The 22,474-nt window shown below is 38.8% G+C and overlaps 1 protein-coding gene across 7 annotated transcripts in view; it reads right to left on the bottom strand.

Moving 5' to 3' along the window:
* Positions 1–3,117: 3,117 nt before the first annotated feature.
* The window catches only part of LOC128688910 (long-chain-fatty-acid--CoA ligase 1), a 115,059-nt gene continuing 95,702 nt past the window's right edge, over positions 3,118–22,474 (bottom strand). For all 7 annotated transcript variants that reach the window (XM_053776956.2, XM_053776959.2, XM_053776957.2 and 4 more), the window contains 11 exons: positions 20,413–20,536; positions 17,046–17,315; positions 16,547–16,746; positions 15,411–15,554; positions 14,704–14,978; positions 14,130–14,280; positions 13,529–13,679; positions 8,113–8,240; positions 7,779–7,922; positions 7,050–7,223; positions 3,118–6,339 (listed from right to left, as the gene is read on the bottom strand). In XM_053776956.2, coding sequence (XP_053632931.1) covers positions 6,202–6,339; positions 7,050–7,223; positions 7,779–7,922; positions 8,113–8,240; positions 13,529–13,679; positions 14,130–14,280; positions 14,704–14,978; positions 15,411–15,554; positions 16,547–16,746; positions 17,046–17,315; positions 20,413–20,536 — 1,899 coding nt within the window. In that variant the 3' untranslated portion in view covers positions 3,118–6,201. The remainder of the gene's footprint in view (positions 6,340–7,049; positions 7,224–7,778; positions 7,923–8,112; positions 8,241–13,528; positions 13,680–14,129; positions 14,281–14,703; positions 14,979–15,410; positions 15,555–16,546; positions 16,747–17,045; positions 17,316–20,412; positions 20,537–22,474) is intronic.

Below are 22,474 nucleotides of genomic sequence, written 5' to 3'. Positions count from 1 at the left end.
ATTCACTCCTATCAAACACGCTCACGCATGCCTGCTGGAAGTCCAAGCCCCTCGCACACAAAACCTCCTTTACCCTCTCCCTCCAACCTTTCCTAGGCCGGCCCCTACCCCACCTTCCTTCCACTACAGACTGATACACTCTTTGAAGTCACTCTGTTTCGCTCCATTCTCTCTACATGTCCGAACCACCTCAACAACCCTTCCTCAGCCCTCTGAACAACAGTTTTGGTAATCCTGCACCTCCTCCTAACTTCCAAACTACAAATTCTCTGCATTATATTCACACCACACATTGCCCTCAGACATGACATCTCCACTGCCTCCAGCCTTCTCCTCACTGCAACATTCATCACCCATGCTTCACACCCATATAAGAGCGTTGGTAAAACTATACTCTCATACATTCCCCTCTTTGTCTCCAAGGACAAAGTTCTTTGTCTCCACAGACTCCTAAGTGCACCACTCACCCTTTTCCCCTCATCAGTTCTATGATTCACCTCATCTTTCATAGACCCACCCGCTGACACGTCCACTCCCAAATCTCTGAATACATTCACCTCCTCCATACTCTCTCCCTCCAATCTGATATCCAATCTTTCATCACCTAATCTTTTTGTTATCCTCATAACCTTACTCTTTCCTGTATTCACTTTTAATTTTCTTCTTTTGCACTCCCTACCAAATTCATCCACCAATCTCTGCAACTTCTCTTCAGAATCTCCCAAGAGCACAGTGTCATCAGCAAAGAGCAACTGTGACAACTCCCACTTTATGTGTGATTCTTTATCTTTTAACTCCACGCCTCTTGTCAAGACCCTCGCATTTACTTCTCTTACAACCCCATCTATAAATATATTAAACAACCACGGTGACATCACACATCCTTGTCTAAGGCCTACTTTTACTGGGAAATAATTTCCCTCTTTCCTACATATTCTAACTTGAGCCTCACTATCCTCGTAAAAACTCTTCACTGCTTTCAATAACCTACACCATACACCTGCAACATCTGCCACATTGCCCCCCTATCCACCCTGTCATATGCCTTTTCCAAATCCATAAATGCCACAATGACCTCTTTAGCCTTATCTAAATACTGTTCACTTATATGTTTCACTGTAAACACCTGGTCCACACACCCCCTACCTTTCCTAAAGCCTTCTTGTTCATCTGCTATCCTATTCTCTGTCTTACTCTTAATTCTTTCAATAATAACTCTACCATACACTTTACCAGGTATACTCAACAGACTTATTCCCCTATAATTTTTGCACTCTCTTTTGTCACCTTTGCCTTTATACAAAGGAACTATGCATGCTCTCTGCCAATCCCTAGGTACCTTACCCTCTTCCATACATTTATTAAATAATTGCACCAAACACTCCAAAACTATATCCCCACCTGATTTTAACATTTCTATCTTTATCCCATCAATCCCGGCTGCCTTACCCCATTTCATTTTACCTACTGCCTCACGAACTTCCCCCACACTCACAACTGGCTCTTCCTCACTCCTACAAGATGTTATTCCTCCTTGCCCTATACACAAAATCACAGCTTCCCTATCTTCATCAACATTTAACAATTCCTCAAAATATTCCCTCCATCTTCCCAATACCTCTAACTCTCCATTTAATAACTCTCCTCTCCTATTTTTAACTGACAAATCCATTTGTTCTCTAGGCTTCCTTAACTTGTTAATCTCCAAAACTTTTTCTTATTTTCAACAAAATTTGTTGATAACATCTCACCCACTCTCTCATTTGCTCTCTTTTTATATTGCTTCACCACTCTCTTAACCTCTCTTACCCTTGTATCCAGATTATAATAGCTATGTAGATATGAGAGTGACTGGTAGCAATAGTCAAACTGATTAGGTGGTTAATAAGTCTGCTCTCAAGATCTTTAGATTCACTCTAAACAGGCTTTCAGCTTTCATGGGATGCATCTGTCGTGGATGCTGGGAGATCACATTGCTTGTCACTAAAGAATGACAAATAGAAGACAGACACCCACCGTAATTTACTATCCAAAGAAATATCCTACCTACAAAAGAATTATTACTGGCCTGTCAACTTGAAGTGGGACTTACCAGGATTCTCTATGGCTACTGTCTGCATCTATCTGGGCTTGTATGGTGGACTGTTGTGTTTATGGTATCCCTATAGCATGTGTTCTTGAGGGCTGAGTTTGTTAGACATTTCTGGCTATTGACACAAGACAATTGCAGAGTTCATTAGATTACATAAGGCAGGCCATCAAACAAAAGGAAATAGTAGAAACCAGTATTATCTGGGAGCATCCAAAGGATGTGGTTTCATCATTTCCTCGAGAACAATGTTCAAGACATGCCTACACCAAAAGCACGCTCAAGGAAGCCTAGACAAATGTCTCCACTAATGTTAACTGTACAGAGGTACCTAGATATAATCTGTTATTATCTGCCCAAATCTTTCATTCAGTGTGGTGCAAGGTTTTTATACAAAACAATGCTTTTTGCCACACCCCTTGTTGTGTGCTGCACCCTTCTTGATGACTGGCCAGGAAACTCTCCAACCATGAACCCCATTGACAACCTTTGGACTAAGATAAAGAGAGATCTACTAAGAGGACATCAGACAATTCTCATGGTTTCAAGATGCCATCCACAAGTTGTGAGGTGACTTACCCCATGAAACCCTGAAGAATGTGTTAATCACTTCCTAGATGGTTAAAGAATGCCCTAAAGTGCATGAATAACCTATTATGTGGTTCTGATTTTTGAGGGGGAACTGACATACTTTAATGACAAGCACTGTACAATACAGTATTTAATGAAGAAAGAATTATTATAATCAAAAAGAAGCGCTAAGCCACAAGGACTATACAGCAATGAAGAAAGAAAAATTCAAAATACTTTGGCTGGAACAAATCATAAATAACTCACGCTTGGGAGAGGAGCCTTATGACGACATTATCAAATTTTTTACTTTTGGTGCCATTACCTTGAGAAAAAGATTCTCTACCATTTCAGAAGAAAAAATTGTTTTTTAAATATGGACACTGAGAACAATATTAATTCTGAGGGCCTGGACAGTGAAAGGGTTAAGGCCACCAGGATAAAAATTAAACTCGGAATAGCTCCAAGAATTGTATATTTTACAAGTCCGTAACCAAAGAAAGACAAGATTATCAAATTGGTATTTATCATTTTAATTAATTTCATTAATACACAAGGAGCAATGAGGAGTACGACAGTGTGAAAGTATGAATTGGAAATACAATTTATGTAAATCTCCTTGAATATACAATTACAAAAAGAAATACATTTTTTATGACGAGTTGTAATGCTTTTCAGAAGAGAACAAAGATACTGTAATTCAAAAATTGGGTGTGATGGCATAAAAAAAAGGTCATGCTGAAATTTCTATAAACATCCAATAAACACTAATTCAGTCATTAACCCAAGGTTAATTTGTCTTTTTATATACATCATTAAGGAACTTCACAAAATACTTTGAATTCTGAACATAGTAAATAAGCAAGAGAGGGCCACTTATAACATGAAACTAGCTGACAGTTTTACTTAATAATTTAAATGTTGTGGCCTACTGCACTCATAATGTCTGGTATAGTGGTATGAAAAATAAGGCAGTACAGTGTAATCTCTGTTTTTATAATCTCATTGGGTAATTTTATTAAAAACATTCTGAAGATAAATAATATTAATCTACTTGTCATTCACCCGTTCTGCAAATGCAAATGATCCAACAGAGAATTTTACTGTTCATTAAATTTAGTTTTATTTGATGCATAAAATATTAATAATAATATATTAGGAAATATGGCATTATCATTTGAGAACGTTTTAACTTGATATTTAAACAGAAAGGAAGGCTTTGTCTTGGCAATGAAATATCTGATCTTTGCATATACAGGAGTAAATTACATTGCTAGCCAAAATGTTAAACCCAGCAGCAACTATTTACAGAGAACATTACAAGGTAATTATATCCTGCTATCTTTCTTATGATAAAACCCAATATAGTACTGTACAAAATTATTCTGCCACACTCATTAGCTGCTCAAATTTTGGCAAAAAAAAACTCTTAATTTAAAACTCGTTGATATTACAGGATTTTTTAAATTTGAGAACAGATATATATTGTATATATTAAAATAAAGACTATACAATCACACAAATTGAGCACCTTAGGCAATGACGTCTGATAATAATTGAAAACTGACTAGAATATTGTTTTGCCTCAGTAGCTTCCTTTATGATCATATACCCCTATTGCACGATCTGGATAGGTCAACGTGAAGTAATGTTTAACATTATGGAATATCACTCTCTCCCTCAGCTAGAACATGTTATGCCTAACACTCACATTTATTCATATTTCATAAAAGCAACATTGAAATAACTCATAACTTATTGACCTGCAATGTTTACCATCTTTATTATTTTCTATTACAATATAACCTTCATAAACACAGACTCAATTGCAATGCACATCATTAGCCTATTTTACTAATAAATAATGTATTAAAAATAAAAAATATTGCCACACATTTCATTAAAGACTGGAAATGCAAAAAATAACAAAAACATTGTCAATGCATGCAAATGCACAAGCAGTGCACCAGCAAATGCACTGCCTTACATTATTTGTATTGAACATTAACCCTTTCACTGTTGGTGCCGTAGTACTACGGCTTACAAGCCAGTGTTGATGTTGTAGAACTACATGAGAAAATAGGTCTGAGTGGTCAGTGTGTGCAGTATAAAAAAATCTTGCAGCACGCAGTGCATGAGAAAAAACAGCTCCAACCGTGTTTTTGCTTTAAAACGTTGATTTTGTGGTATATTTTTATATGGTCTTTATAGTCGTATTCTCGTTTTTTTTTGGTCTCATTTGATAGAATGGAAGATATATTACAGAAATAGAGATGATTCTGAATGGTTTTCGGACTAAAAGTACCTTGAAATTGAGCTCAAATTAGTGGAAATGTTCGATTTTTGCCAATGTTCAAGAGTAAACAAATCACACCATGCGTGATTTGTTTACTCTTGAACATTTGTTTACTGTTTCACAAATGCACTGATATTATTTATACCATTTTGACAATAATGCAATAGTCTGCATAACAGTAAATCTTCTCTTTTTTGTGAATAAAAATTCAATATGGAAAGCAAGGTAATATAAGAGGGGCCTGGAGATGTGACTAATGAACAGAGAAAATTTTATTTTAGTGCTAGGAATGTCTGCATTGTTTATTGTGGCCCCTATTTTGAAATTGGCCTTACTTGAATTGTGTATGAAATTGGCCAAATTATCAATTTCTGATCACTTTATTGGGTAGTTGAAATTAGTAAATGATCAGTTTCTTGTACTTAGTCGATAGAACAAATGGAGTTCTAGCAAAATAGCCGAGTTTGGTCGACTGGAACAATGGAATTGGCCGAAAATAGGGCTCAAAGTGGGCAAAATCACTGGTGCGTAAATATCACCAAGACTGCTAACTTCACGAGAGTGTAATTCCATAAGTTTTCCATCAAATTTCATACTTTTGGTGTCATTACCATCGGGAAAAGATTATCATTTCATAAGAATTTTTTTTTTTCAACATAGAGAAAGTTTGTGAGCAGACAGTGAAAGGGTTAAATGCCAAAAAACATGAAAAATAATAAACTGTTAATACTTGAACTTCCTAATTTTTTTATTTATTATACAGTACATACCAAAATTTTTTCCACTAATTAGCAATTCAAATTTGTTAACATGTATTCTAGCCAATTAAAAACATGGTATAATATGTACATAAAGTTAATTTACTCATTACCACACTCTATAAAATGATGTAATATACAGTAGTTATAATCTTCTATGTTTGATAATTCTACAGTATTATTAACTCGTACAGTATATAGTATTTAAAACAGCCAGTCTGAAGAAAGCAAAGCTGTTTCTTCTCTATTGTGAGTGTCTAGTTTATGTTCTTACATAAGCATGTCTAAATGATCAATACTCTTTAGTTCTTTTATAATACTTAATTACATATGTAATTGTCATATAATAAGTACAGACAATACGAGGCACAAGTTAAATATTTCATAGGCATTCACAATCCAATCTTACACGTCAGACACACAACAGACATTATCTCACTCAGTAAAAAGATTTTTATTATTTGACCTAAGCAACAGATTAACCTGATTTAGGGCAATTTAGCATACATGTCATCAATTTGCGGAGTGAAGTATTTTTTTAGTTGTGGTCTCTTGGATTTGAGAGTAGGAGTCAGGAGACCATTCTGGACACTGAAGAGGTCTGGGTGCAAGTAGATATCCTTGACCTGAAAAAATTATATATGCTTGTAATGTGCATGCTTAACAATTCACAAACAGGCAAAATTATTGTCAAGGGTCTGGCTGTGTGACTAAAGTACTACATACTCTGATGCAGTGTGTGCAGGTTTGAATCCTGCTCTGGACTGAGATAATGTTTGTATATATGTATATGAACATATATCCCATTAGGATAGTGGGCTAAAATTTTCCCCAATGAGGCATGCATGCTGTGAAAGGTGACTGAAATGCCAAGAGCAAGAGGCTAGTAACCCCTTTAGTATTTAATTACTAAGAAGCCAAATGAAAGTATAATTGGGTGTTGGTGCCTGGGTGTTGAACAGGTAAGAAAGAATTGACTGTTGAAACCATATCAACATATCTTTCGTTGTGTATGATTCCTAAACTTGTGTACTGTAAAAGCCATTTCAAAAAATTTTCAAGATTTACCAATTTAAGATTTTAGGATTTTCAAGTTGAAGGCTTATGTTGTTTTATTTTTTCATCATAAAAAACTCTGGGTTACAAATATGCAGAACACTCAAGAGGACACTCACTGTTTAACTATGTCAAATTCAGCTCATATCAAATTAAATTTGTTATACGGATATAATTTTGTTTTCAAATTCCAAACTCATGATACCTCTAGCAACTTAACCCCTAATAATTTCAGTTCAATTGTACAGGAGAAATTAAATATGAAATTTAAAAATCTCACCTGCTCAAAGGACTTCAAACCAGCTGCCTTGCCGAGGTTCGTAATATCATCCATAATAAGTTGTTTAATGTGAGGATTAGCACAGAGAACCGAGAGAGTGCCGGGTATCTCTTGTTCTCTTGCCCATTCTTTAATAGCCTCTACCTCTGGTACCACAATTCCCACCACACTCGCCTGTCAACAATAAAAATTAGTGAATGTTCTGCTATTCAGCTTTGTAGTTCTTTAGCACCTGTATCCTCTGTTCTTATTTCTTCAAAGATGAGGAGTGTCCTTGATGCTGGTAAAGGGCTTTTCATCCAAAGAATTAGAGCTACCATCTCTCAGGCACTGTATGCCCCATGAATACAAATTAATAATAACAATCTTTTTCCCCCTACCCATGCCTCATCCTCCCTCCCTCCCTCCCTCCTACTCTCCTTATAAGTTACTAAGACAGTTTGGTCATGTAAAAAGAAAGGAGCAAACAAGGTTTATTAATTTAATGTATACACACCTTCAATATTGCATGTGCACATGCATTCACAATATATACACACACCACTACAGCATATACACAACCATTTACAATGTCCACATAAGAGTGTATAGCATCTGAACATATATACACATCTTCACAAACAAAAATAAACAAACATAAGTAATAAAAACAGTATTTTAAATGACCATACAATCTCACATTCACCTGATAACATTTAAACAAATGAGAGTAAAACATTCATATCTTACCTTAAGACCTTCACCATGTACGAAGACTTGAGCAACGTACTGTGATCGTACATATATATTTTCTATTTTTTCAGGGGCTATGTATTCACCTTGTGCAAGCTTAAAGATGTGTTTTTTACGATCAATAATTTTCAATGTTCCATTCTGTAAGAAAGAAGCAGTTTTAGTGTGATTTTTACACATCACCCTTCTAAATTACAGTTATAATAAAATGTTCAGTAGTGCCAAGTACAAAGAAGTATGAAAATAAAATCCCACATGAAGTGGAGAGATTTATGAAATAAACACTATAGTATGGAACTATTTTATGTCTAAGAGATGAACTTAAACTTACAGGTAGCCACTGGCCAATGTCCCCAGTGTGAAGCCATCCTGAGGCATCAACTGCTTCCCGAGTCTTTTCTGGATCTTTGAAGTATCCTTTGAATACATTGGAACCTTTGATACAAACTTCACCCTGACCTGCAGCAACATAAAATGAAAAATTTAGATAGTACATTATAACCTTCTTCATTAGTTACACAATATTCATATTGAAAGAATACAAGAAGTGCAGTCCTAAAAAAAAAAAAAAAAAAATTGGCTAATGGAACAGTCTACAATAAGGTTTACCTGATACCAGTGTCTCATAATAAATGTGGAAGATGAAAGGTTGCTTCATCTCCCTATACCTGCTGATGTCTTTCTTGATATTGTTCACCTGTGTGGATTAACTTCTTTTCCTTTAACCCTTTGACTGTCGCAACCCCCAATCCTGAGGTGTCTTCTGGTGTCGCAAAATTTAAAAAAAAAAAAAATTATTTTTTTCTTATGAAATGATAGAGAATCTTTTCCCGATTGTAATGACACCAAAAAAACGAAATTTGATGGAAAACTGACGGAATTATGCTCTCGCGAAGTTAGCGACCTCGGCGCTGTTTACAAATCGGCGATTTCGCCCACTTTGAGCCCTATTCTCGGCTAATTCCATTGTTCCAGTCGCCCAAACTCATAGCGATTTCTTTAGAACTCCATTTTTTCTATCGATTGAGTACAAGAAACTGCCCATTTACCGATTTCAACTACCTAATAATGTGGTCAGAAATTTGCAATTTGGCCAATTTCACGAAAACTAAAAAATATGACAATTTCAAAATAAGGTCCAGAATGAACAATGCAGACATTCCTGGCTCTAAAATAACATTTTCTTTGCTCATCAGTCATGTCTCCAGGCCCCTCTGATATTACTCTTTCTTTCTATTTTGAATTTTTATTCAAACAAAAAATAGAAGACTTACTATTATGCAGACTACTGCAATACTGTAATAATTGTATAAATAACATAAACCCATTTATGACTGCATATTAGAATGGCTACTTAGACATTTGTTGGACAATGACATCATTTATTTACTTTTGAACATTGGCAAAAATCAAACATTTCCCCTACTTTGAGCTCCATTTCCAGGTTCTTTTTATAGTAAAATCAATCAAAATCACATCTATTTCTATAATATGTTTTCCATTCTATCAAATGAGACCAAGAAAACGAGAATACAACCATAAATGCAATACAAAAATAGACCACAAAGTCGGCATTTTAATTAAAAAAAACGGTCAGAGTTTTTTTTTTCTCATTATGCACTGCATGCTCCAGGATTTTTTTTATATGGTGCACACTGACCACACAGACCCATTCTCTCACATGTGGGCCTACCAGCTTTCTCCTGCTTGATTTGAAGCCGCCAGAATTTATGAGTATATATACGTCAAACACGGTACCTCGTAAGATGTATATATACGGCCGCGACAGTCAAAGGGTTAAAGATAAACTTATTCTCAAACCTTTGGTGTCACTATGGGTTCTCCTCTATCCCCTGTTCTTGCTAACCTTTATGTGGAATAATTTGAAACTGTTCTTCCTACTATTGGTATTCGCTCTTCTCTCTGGCTCCACTATGTAGACGACATCTTTGCTCTTTGGCCCCATGACTCTCGTCTCTTCCAACCATTTCTCGATGCCCTTAATAATCTTGCTCCTTTCCTCAAGTTTAAAGCTAAATGGGAATATAACTCTTTGCTTCCTTTCCTTGATATACATGTCCACTGCTCAGCTACAGGCTTTTCTTTTTCTATTTATCGCATGTGGCATGTATATTCATTACTTTTCTTACCATGCTCCCTCTCTCAAAAAAAAATGCTATTTCTCTCTTTCTCCGTGCCCTCCGCATTTGTGACCCTCAGTTCCTTGTTTTGGAAATTTCCACTCTTCGTAATTCATTCTCTCATATTGGCTTCCCTTCTAACTTCATAAACTCTGCTTTATCACATGCTAAACAGACTTTCCTCTCTTCCAAACGCTACTCCTGTGTAATCCCGTTCTCTACCTTCCCTATATTTCTAGTCTTTCTAATCTCACCAACTCTCTCTGTTCCTTGGACAATAAACGTACTTTTCGTCAAACTAACACCTTTTACAGTAATCTGGCTTATACCTCTCCTCCCACTATAGATGCCCCTGGTGTCTATTCAATTTCATGCTCCTCTTGTCCTCTCCAATACTTTGGAGAGACTGACTGCTCTCATTTTGACAGACTCGAAGAACACAAAATTAGTGTTAGGAATGCCAACACCAATAATGCTTTTGTCCGTCATGATAAAAATCATAGTCATCCTGCTGACTGGTCCTCTGCTAAAACTGTCTACCCTACATCTAGCTTTCACAGTCGTTGTCTTGTTGAAGCATCCCCTCATACACGACTTTCTTTGTATGAAACTTAGTCTTGGCTTTGTCTCTGTAGATGCCTTCCTTTCTCATTACATTGTCAATTGCTCCAAACTTCAGAACACTCATGACTTAACTTGATCCTTTCTTCTCCTCCTTTCCTATCTTTTTCCTTTTTCTTTGTTTTCCTTTCTTTTGCCTACTGTGTTCTGTTTGTCAGTTTTCTTCCCCTACATTTGGCCTTACCCCTTGTGGGCCTTTAGTACTCCTGCAATGCTCCTTTTTTTGTCCTTAGAATGACCTCATTTCTACTTCTACTTAGTCTTTCCCCCAATTTCCCTACTATTTCTACTTCCTTTACTTTTGCCTCCCCTCACCCTTCACTCCCCCTTTTTTCTCTCTTGCCACTAAACTACTCTCCCAATGTTCTACTTCCACTACCTACCTACTACTACCACTACTTCCTCTTCTCCCTCTCTTATTCCCATCCCTTTTCCATGCTCCCCTATATATATTGGCTGCCTCACTCTTTTCTGTTAGTGTTACTTTGTCATGCTAACAGAAAAGAGTGGGCAGTCAGTATATACAGGGTTATTTGTGTATTGTTCCAGTCACAGTATTGTGCCTTTTTGTTCTTCAATGTGTAAATTATACCAATATATACTCAATTAACCCTTAAACTGCGGCATCCTGGAAATAAAATGTGCATGCAAGGAAAAAATAAAACTCCAAATAGGATAAAACAAAATTGGATGATAATTTACAACTGTATAGTGTGATGACGTTGACAAAAAGTTATTGTGTCAGAAACAGTGGCATACATGTGCCAGTGATATGTGTTTTACAATTTATTGATGCCAAATTATTTTTTTGGGGGAGGGGAGGGGGGTTATTTACCATTTGTAACACTATGTACAGTTGTTTCTTGTGAGATGAGATTTGATTCAAGGCATTTTAAGCACTCAAAACATGGGAAAATGCATAGCCTAAAATTTCCCCACTTGGAATATACAATATATTATAAATTGATAGAAATAAGTTTATCCTATTTCTTTTTACTGCATTAGTCTTTGAACACTATGTACAAAGAAATCTTGTAATATTACAATTGTTTCTAGCATGATCCTCCTTGAAACAAAGAAATAACTCACACTGACTTTCTTGGCTTATCCCCAGTTAGTTATAATTGTTATTATATTTAGAAGCACTAAACCCAGAGGGGTCGTATAGTGCTTGGGGAATGGGAAGCAACTAGGTTTAATCCAAGGAAGAACAGGATAGGTACAATTTCTTGATTCAAGAGCTCCTTGTTGCAGATTCACTCTATCACTGTCTTACCTCTGGCAAGACAGTGATGGAGTGAATGATGATGAAAGTATCTCTTCTTTTTTTGGGTCACCCTGCTGTATAGCCCATGTGGCTTAGCACTTCTTTTTGATTATAATAATAATAATTTGGGTCACCCTGCTTTGGTGGGAAATGGTCAATGTATTATTAAAAAAAAAAAACTCACCTGCATCATAGATTATTATAAATATTATTATATTATTACATTACCTGTAGGGGTCATACAGCCCCTGGGAAATGAAAATCAAATATAACTGAACCAAGGAAGGGGAGAGACAAGTTCACTTCCTTGGATTAGGAGCCCATCAACAAGTCTTCCCTGAGGGGCTATCTTGGGTTAAATAAACAATATTATTTTGAAGTGCCCATAACACCTGTATGCTCAAGACCACTGTAATAAATAGGATTTCCTTGTAAATATATTTATATGATATTACTATTGTGTCAAAGTGGGCCCAACTGATCTTAGATTTTTCCAGGCATGAGGAGGTAGGAGGAGACCCAAATAGCTGAGCCAAGGCCAAAAATTTCTGCAGGAAGTGTATTTGAAAGTACAAAAAATCAGCATACAAGCATACTGCACATGGTTTGGTCCCCTGCCTACTAGTGAGCCAAATGCAGTTTAAGGGTATACGAGATGCAGTATCAAAATGTTATATATACAGTGGACCCCCGCATAACGATGGCATCACATAGCGATTTTTCCGCATAACGATTACTTTTATCGCAAAATTTTTGCCGCGCATACCGATTAAAAACCCGCTTACCGATTTTCGTCCGAGACGCGTCCAATGTGCCCTCACATGTGCCGGCCGTCCCATTGTTTACCAGCCAGCCTCCGCGGTAACATCCAAGCATACACTCGGAATATTTCGTATTATTACAGTGTTTTCGGTGCTGTTTCTGGAAAATAAGTGACCATGGGCCCCAAGAAAGCTTCTAGTGCCAACCCTGTGGTAAAAAGGGTGAGAATTAGTATGGAAATTAAGAAAGATTTTGAAGGGTTTGGGGCTAACCCTGAGAAGCCTATGCCAGTTGTGGAATCCATTGTGCCTACTTCAAAGATTAAGGAAATGTGTGCACAGTGGGTTGAACTGCAAACCTTTATAGATGAAAATCACCCTGACACAGCTGTTGCAAGCCGTGCTGGTGACTATTTCAATGACAATGTTGTGGCCCATTTTAGACAAATCGTAAAGGAACGGGAGGTACAGAGCTCTATGGACAGATTTGTTGTGCGACAGAGGTCCAGTGACTCTCAAGCTGGTCCTAGTGGCATTAAAAGAAGAAGGGAAGTAACCCCGGAAAAGGACTTGCTACCTCAAGTCGTAATGGAAGGGGATTCCCCTTCTAAACAGTAAGAAGATAATGCTCTCCCCTCCTCCCATCCCATCAATCATCACCAGATCTTCAATAAAAGTAAGTGTCATTTAATTGTGCATGCCTTTTTCAGTTTGTGTGTATTAAAATTAACATTTCATGTGGTAAAAAAAAATTTTTTTCATACTTTTGGGCGTCTTGCACGGATTAATTTTATTTCCATTATTTCTTATGGGGAAAATTCATTCGCATAACGATTATTTCGCATAACGATGAGCCCTCTTGCACGGATTAAAATCGTTAACCGGGGGTCCACTGTATACACAAGAGATGCATGTGGAGAGTATGATATATAAATATTTTTAAATATCAGTTCTTACCTTGAGCAGCATAATAATCCATGTCTGGAACATCACAAAGCTTGATAGCATTACAAGCAATAGGAGGACCTACATGGTCAGGTCTGTAGTCACCTTGGATGGTCAGTGTGGCTGGAGCACCACATTCTGTTTGGCCGTATCCTTCCACAATCTGTTGGCCATATAACAGACCAAGTGATGACTGCGTGTAGTGTTAACAGATAAGTAGTAATGTTTCAATGTAATGTATTTTCATTACACTGCATTGGTTACATATAGTTTAGACACACATACATAGGCATACAGTTAATCAGAGAGATATAGGTAATTACATGTAACACTGAAGACAAAGACTGACAGAACAAGCTTTATACTGGGACATTGATTCACTAGGTAGAGCTGTAACGAATCATGGTGAAGCTCTAGTAAAAGCTTGTTCTGCAGTGTGTGGCTTGGTCTCCATACTTATCATCAACGTCATCTTATCCTACATGGAATATTACGAGATGCAGTTCTAATTACTTAACTGTAGTCTTTTATGATATTTTTCAGTCACTCTAAAATTTGAGTCAACACATACAGTACCTGAATTTTAAATAAAGTGATGAGAGAAAATACTCACAACGCATCCTAATGCAACTCTCATGAAGGTGAGAACATTGCCTGCCAGAGGTGCAGAACCCACAACCAGCAGTCTCAATCTACCACCCATACCATCTTGCACTTTCTTGAACACTAACTTGTCCCAAATGGATGATCTTCTGATCACACCTCTATGAAAAGCATATTTGTTTCATATTAATTTTAAATAACATTAAAATACTTAATGATAGGACCTTATTACTGCAATTTTACGAACTAGAGGACATAGATTTGACGTAAAGAGTATGGAGAGAAAATCAAGTGTTGCCTTACTACTGGTGAAGGGCTCGTAATTCAAGAAACTGGAGCTACCTTCCTCTTCCTTGGAGCAAACCTGATTACTCCAGCCTTCCCATTCCCCAGGCACAGTATGATCCTTATGGGATTATTGCTGTCCAATGAAAATAATAATAATAAAACTTGCTTCTTTCATAACCTTATGTCAGAACACCATTCAAGGGTGTTCCAACAGTGATGAAGAGCTTTTGGTCCAAGAAATTTGACCTAACCTTCCCTTGCTTGAATTACCATACTACTAATAAAGCAGAACATACCTCTCAATTTCAGCTTTCTTGCTTGCAGCCGCCATCTTCAACATGAGCTTTTTAATGGCAGAACCATTCACCGATGATGTGACTTTATCATAAACACGATTCAGGAGGCGAGGGACGGATGGGGTGATGGTTGGTCGCAAAGCTTTATAGTCATCGACAAGATTACGAATGTCACCCGAGTAGAAGCCTACAGCACCACCTGCTATATAAACAGCCACCTCACAGCAACGCTCCAGCATGTGTGCCAGTGGCAAGAACGATAACATCACGTCACTCTGTGTAGGAAAAACATTCCAAATAAGGTTATCTAAATATTGTAACAATAAAAACAACACTCATGACAGGAAATCTTACATGAAACTTTTAAAATACTGAACAATACAGTGTAGCAAACTTAAGCAGCAATCATTCTTAAGATGCACTATATTACATGCCACATAAGAGGCCATAACTTCAATCTTGTTATCATCCAACACTGGCAACAGGAGGTACCCATGGAGGTTTAGTACTTTTGTTAATATTCCCTTCAAAGGGATGATTTCCTTGATGCTGGGGAAGGCCTCATGATCCCCAGCCTTGGATTAAACATGATTACCTCCCATTTCCCTATATGAGCCCTACAGCTTTGGCACTGCCCAATGAATATATTATGTAATCAGGATGCAGATAGTGGCAGCTTTAATTTGCAATTCAAGAAAGTAACTTGCCTTGTGTGGTTTGTGCTCAGCTAGCTGTAGGAGTGTTGCAGAAACATCTGCAACAATGTTTTCGTGTGATAACATAACGCCCTTAGGATTACCAGTAGTACCAGATGTGTAGCAGATAGTGCAGAGGTCCTCTGGCTGTGGAGGCTGGAGACAAACTTCAATGTCAGTCACAATATAGCAGTTTTTCTTGTAGACATTAAATCAGAAAAAATATTGTATCATTACCAATGTAGTTATTGTGTCAAAGAACGTGGCTCCCCAGGATATGGTTGTGTGTAACTATATTGGGAATGTATCAATCCACTGATGAATTATATATAAAATTTGGACAGGCAGCTAAAGTCAGTACCTGACCAGCTGGGCTATGATTCATATGTCGGTTTGCATGCAGCCAGTAGGAACAACCTGGTTGATCAGGCCCTGATCCACCATGAGGCCTGGTCATGGACCAGGTCACAGGGGTGTTGACCCCCGAAACACCCTCTAGATATATTCCAGGTATGTGTCTCATGAAAATTATTCCTTAACAGATTTTGTCCATTAAACCCAAAATAAATTTACCCAGTGGACCATAACAATAACAGACAATTCTGGCTTTAATGGACTTTGTGTATTGTTTCAGGATGTTATCCGGGCAACAAATTTTGTGCATTAAATCAAAGTTTCACTAGAGTGTTTACTACGTTATTTATTTTAGTTATTACTGATATATATAATCCTATACAAGGTTATGTTTGAAATTTCTGCCACTGAGAAGAGGATATATATGAAAAAAACAATTACACTCAGTTCAAGCATACAGAAACAAAGAAATGCACAGTGAATTATACATTTGTAAACATCTATCAAATGATGATGATGAAGTTAAATTTCAAAGAACCAATGAACAAATGTAAAAGAATGCACCAACTCATAATTTCAATAGTTTATTAGAAAATCCATCCTGTGTAATGGAACATAACAGGAAAACCATCCTGCATGATGAATGTTAGATAAACATAGCTCTTGCTCTAACTTGGCAAAATGTTATAAACATGAGGGTGGCTGCACAAGTTGGTTATCTAATTTTAATAATAAAAACTCATGAATATAAAATGACAGAGTGAGCCCAAATGAAGAATAAACAATCATCTCACCAGTTCCGGAAGTTCACTTGCAGCACCCAGGGTTTCGATCTCTTCAAAGAACTTGATAACCATGCCTAATTTCTTAGCACGCTCGGCAGTCTCGGGACTAATATCTTTGATAGCAATAAGTGTCTTGAGACACTTAGGTGGATTCTGCAACAGCTGACTCATCTTACGGTCATCCTGACACACCACAGTATTGATGGAAGCTGTCGAAGGGCCAGAAAGAGCCTTAAGTTAATTTTCAGCATAATTTATTGAATCTTAAAATAAAAAATAAATACTGTGAAGTACTATAATAAGTTATATAAATGTTTACATTTTAAAGGGGAATTCCTTGAAGATGAAGGCTCTTGGTCAAAGAAACTGGAGCTACCCTTCCCATCCCTTGATCAAACCTGATTACTTCTATTTTTTTACGTGCTGTTTGACCCATATGGGTTTAGTGCTTTCCTATGAATATAAAATAAAATAATAATAATTAATATTTGTCATCATGATTGCTCACCTTGGTTGATAATAAAGTTGCAAGCCTCTGGTCCCAGTGTGTCATAGAGTGGCACGATGACCATGGACTGGCAGTAAAGACCCTGCTCAGTGAGGATCCACTCAGGGCAGTTCTGAGAGTAGATACCAATGAAGGTCTCTGGGCCAGGGTTCAGACCTAATGCCACCAGACCAGCACCGAAGTTTTTCGCTCTTAGTAGAGCTTCGTTGTAGTGGAGCCACTGATAAGGTTTTCCCGGTCCCTCTCTCCACCCCAGACATGGACCATTATCTGCCAGTGAACCACCAATGTTAATACTTTACTATAGAGTATTTATTCCTATTTAACAGTTTGCTTAAAAATTTATAATAATGATACCTCTACAAGCAGTATTGATTATTATTATTATAATCATAACTAAGCAAATATTATTGAACATTAGCATATGTAAAGCAATTTGAAAAAACTTTATATTACTCAAAGTATATGGAATACAGTATTTTAAGATAATAATTACTGTAAATGAGAAACACTGTTAGTGATAGTAGTCCTTTCGAGGGAGGTCCCTTGATTCTAGCAAGGGGCTCTTGATCTAAGGAATGGATGAGTGCTCCAACTCCTTGAATCAAAGCTGACTGCCTTCCATAACCCCAAGGCAGTGTATGACACCTTTCGATTTAGAACTTCCCCATTAATGCAATAATAATAATATTGATAATAGGTAGAAATGATATATTTAATCCTTGATATTACCCATATGGGTTTATTATTTTCTTGTGACTATGATAACTGAAGCTACTGTGTTTAAGTTCGGAATGTCCCAGTCTTACACTAATCATTGTGAGGCTGTGATATACTGTACTACTGTCTTTACTGTAGCAGTTATAACTGATGTGACTAGTGATCTCATATTGTAATATTTGACTATCTTCATCGTCTTACCTCAAGTCTAAACCCTGCCTGTGTGACAGGGGAAACTATCCTCTGTGATGGAGTGTTAACAGGGAAATCATCCTGCCTGATGGACTATTACAGAAAAACCCACCCTGCGTAAATAATAGTCAGTTCCTGCTCTAACCTTCCAAACTGTCACAAAGGTCCCGAGTCAGAATGCAGTAATCTTAAATTTAATAGTAGTTCTTCTTCTTCTGTTGGGTTTCAGGGCCACTGACAGCATACGCCGTAATTTAATAGTTAAAAATCCGTGTTATTTCGTTTGTGTCACTTAAAGTATAATGTTTACGTACACTGATGACAGGGTATAGTGTGATATAGACCTACGCAGCGAAACTTGAATATTTATTTATTTATTTATTTATTTATTTATTTATTTATGTCTTTGCAAATGGTACATTGAGATTATGTATTTACAATAATGGGTTGCAATGCAGAGATCCTCTATTATTGTTCTGAACCAAAGGACTTTGACATACAATTCCTGCCATCCAAGTATGATTGACAAGACAATCATCCTCGGTGATAACGGTGTCAATCATCCCCGGTGATGATAACACGGTGTCAATCATCCCTGGTGGTGATAACACGGTGTCAATCATCCCTGGTGGTGATAACACGGTGTCAATCATCCCTGGTGATGATAACACGGTGTCAATCATCCCTGGTGATGATAACACGGTGTCAATCATCCCTGGTGATAACACGGTGTCAATCATCCCTGGTGATGATAACACGGTGTCAATCATCCCTGGTGATGATAACACGGTGTCAATCATCCCTGGTGATGATAACACGGTGTCAATCATCCCTGGTGATGATAACACGGTGTCAATCATCCCCGGTGATGATAACATGGTGTCAATCATCCCTGGTGATGATAACACGGTGTCAATCATCCCTGGTGGTGATAACACGGTGTCAATCATCCCTGGTGATGATAACACGGTGTCAATCATCCCTGGTGATGATAACACGGTGTCAATCATCCCCGGTGATGATAACATGGTGTCAATCATCCCTGGTGGTGATAACACGGTGTCAATCATCCCTGGTGATGATAACACGGTGTCAATCATCCCTGGTGATGATAACATGGTGTCAATCATCCCTGGTGGTGATAACACGGTGTCAATCATCCCCGGTGATGATAACACGGTGTCAATCATCCCTGGTGGTGATAACACGGTGTCAATCATCCCTGGTGATGATAACACGGTGTCAATCATCCCTGGTGATGATAACACGGTGTCAATCATCCCTGGTGGTGATAACACGGTGTCAATCATCCCTGGTGGTGATAACACAGTGTCAATCATCCCTGGTGGTGATAACACAGTGTCAATCATCCCTGGTGGTGATAACACGGTGTCAATCATCCCTGGTAGTGATAAAACGGTGTCAATCATCCCTGGTGGTGATAACACAGTGTCAATCATCCCTGGTGGTGATAACACGGTGTCAATCATCCCTGCTGGTGATAACACGGTGTCAATCATCCCTGGTGGTGATAACACGGTGTCAATCATCCCTGGTGGTGATAACACGGTGTCAATCATCCCTGGTGGTGATAACACGGTGTCAATCATCCCTGGTGGTGATGACACGGTGTCAATCATCCCTGGTGGTGATAACACGGTGTCAATCATCCCTGGTGGTGATAACACGGTGTCAATCATCCCTGGTGGTGATAACACGGTGTCAATCATCCCTGGTGGTGATAACACGGTGTCAATCATCCCTGGTGGTGATAACACGGTGTCAATCATCCCTGGTGGTGATAACACGGTGTCAATCATCCCTGGTGGTGATAACACGGTGTCAATCATCCCTGGTGGTGATAACACGGTGTCAATCATCCCTGGTGGTGATAACACGGTGTCAATCATCCCTGGTGGTGATAACACGGTGTCAATCATCCCTGGTGATAACACGGTGTCAATCATCCCTGGTGATGATAACATGGTGTCAATCATCCCTGGTGGTGATAACACGGTGTCAATCATCCCCGGTGATGATAACACGGTGTCAATCATCCCTGGTGGTGATAACACGGTGTCAATCATCCCTGGTGATGATAACACGGTGTCAATCATCCCTGGTGGTGATAACACAGTGTCAATCATCCTTGGTGGTGATAACACAGTGTCAATCATCCCTGGTGGTGATAACACGGTGTCAATCATCCCTGGTGGTGATAACACAGTGTCAATCATCCCTGGTGGTGATAACACAGTGTCAATCATCCCTGGTGGTGATAACACGGTGTCAATCATCCCTGGTGGTGATAACACGGTGTCAATCATCCCTGGTGGTGATAACACGGTGTCAATCATCCCTGGTGGTGATAACACGGTGTCAATCATCCCTGGTGGTGATAACACGGTGTCAATCATTCTGAAGATGGTAACAACAAGACCTACTAGCTACTCACTAGATTCCTTAACACCTCTACGGAAGACATCGTAGAGTGTTCTGGTGTCCTCATATAAAAACTTCATGAACTTGCCCTCCCGGGCCTCCTTGGTCAGCTTCGACACACGGATCAGCTCTGCGCCCTGAGGAAGGAGCAACACCCACGGGTTAATAAGTGATAAGATACATTATATCATTATATTACTGGTTTACAATGCCGTCAGTTTGATGAATAAGACGTGTATCCAACGGTCGGGTATCTTTATTGCTGCCCGAAATGCTCAGGCATGGTTTAGTGACTTTCTTTGTGCTTAACAATACTATCAAATGTAAAATCACACATTGTAACAATTGCAAAGAAATAAAAATTTGTATTTGTAATATCAGTGAAAGTTAGAGTGCGTGTTAGTCTCTTGTGTGTGAGTATAAGTCATCATGATAGTCGCTACACTGCAGCGATGTTTCTAGTGGTCACGTTAATGTCAATCGCTACATCAGTCGCTGCGTTGGTCACTGTATCAGTCGCTGCGTCGGTCGCTGCATCAGTCGCTGCGTCGGTCACTCCATCAGTCGCCGCATCAGTCACTGCGCCGGTCACTGCATCAATCACTGCGCCGGTCACTGCATCAGTCACTGCGCCGGTCATTGCATCAGTCACTGCGCCGGTCACTGCATCAATCACTGCGCCGGTCACTGCATCAGTCACTGCGCCGGTCATTGCATCAGTCACTGCGCCGGTCACTGCATCAGTCAATGCGCCGGTCATTGCATCAGCCACTGCGCCGGTCACTGCATCAGTCACTGCATCAGTCACTGCCTCAGTCGCTGCACCGGTCACTGCATCAGTCACTGCTGTCAGTCACTGCAACAAAAGCTTGAGTGACTCAGCCCAACAGCAGCTACAACAGCGTCACTGCTCTGCTTTACTGTCTCCCTCGTCCGCTGAGCAAGTTGCTTCGTCTTGGTGTTTTTGTCATCTCTGAATTAGAGTGCTTATTTCTGCGAGGCAGGGAGTGTGGGCGTGAGGGTATGCAGAGGTGTGGGCGTGATCGAGGGCGGCCGGGCGGGTGGGTGGGTCGGTACCTGAGCCACGCCACACTTGGCCAAGCTTATCCAACATGGTCGCTGTGTTGACTCGAGATTAATACCCTGCCACCTGATGACCTAAATATATGCCTGTGTATGTGTGACAAGCTCATGTACACACCTGCACATATGCGCGCGTACATACACACACATCCAAGTGTATATACATACACTGTCACACAACCTAAAACCTACTTTCAGGAACCTTAGAGACTTATTTTGAACATTATACCTAACATACGATATACCCAGCAGGAAGTATGCGGCGCCAGTATGGAGCCGCATTCTTCTGCTAATAATCAGTTATATATAAAAACTCGAGGAGGTTCAAAGATCAACGAGAGGTACCGGACTACCGGGGGTCGATTACCAGGGCAGACAAACTAATTCAACAAATAACACTTGAAGAGAAAACCAAAGACACTTGATCATGGCATATAAAATGCAAAATACTCAGAGTATTAGATAGAGCGGATAGAGAGAGGCTAAGATGCGAGGAGAGGGAAGCCAGGAAACACAGATGGCAGTTCAAGGCAAATGAAGCACACGGGTGCTAGAAAGGACCTCTCTTTAAGACTAGGGACGGTGAATTAGTAGAAGCTACACAAGCGGTGGAGGCAACCCATAATACACATTTCCAAGAGTAGAGAAGGTTGGTGCCTGGAGGCTGAGTCGGTGAAGCCGATCCATAAGAGTTAGGAAGTGAGGCCATGAACTGGGTTCTGATCCCAGCAACCACTGCTAGGTAAGCTCATGTGTACACACCCTCGTAGTATGAAGATAAGCTGAGAGACAATTTAAAAATGCTACATGAGAAAAGACTAAAACAGAACCAAGACTTCTTCATGGAAACTTGTGAAAATTGCAATAAATAACGAAAGGATAAGACTTAAGGAAGCAGGAATACCAACGACAGAGAGAGGTATGCGAGGAACTAAAAAAAATATTGAGAGAGGCATTCAGAGAGGAGCTAGAAATGATGATAGGGAACATGA

The sequence above is a fragment of the Cherax quadricarinatus genome, chromosome 16, assembly GCF_038502225.1.
Source record: "Cherax quadricarinatus isolate ZL_2023a chromosome 16, ASM3850222v1, whole genome shotgun sequence".
In the NCBI taxonomy this organism is placed as follows: domain Eukaryota; kingdom Metazoa; phylum Arthropoda; class Malacostraca; order Decapoda; family Parastacidae; genus Cherax; species Cherax quadricarinatus.
The sequence above is the reverse complement of the archived record's forward strand: the minus strand, read 5'-3'. Positions and strand labels throughout refer to the sequence as shown.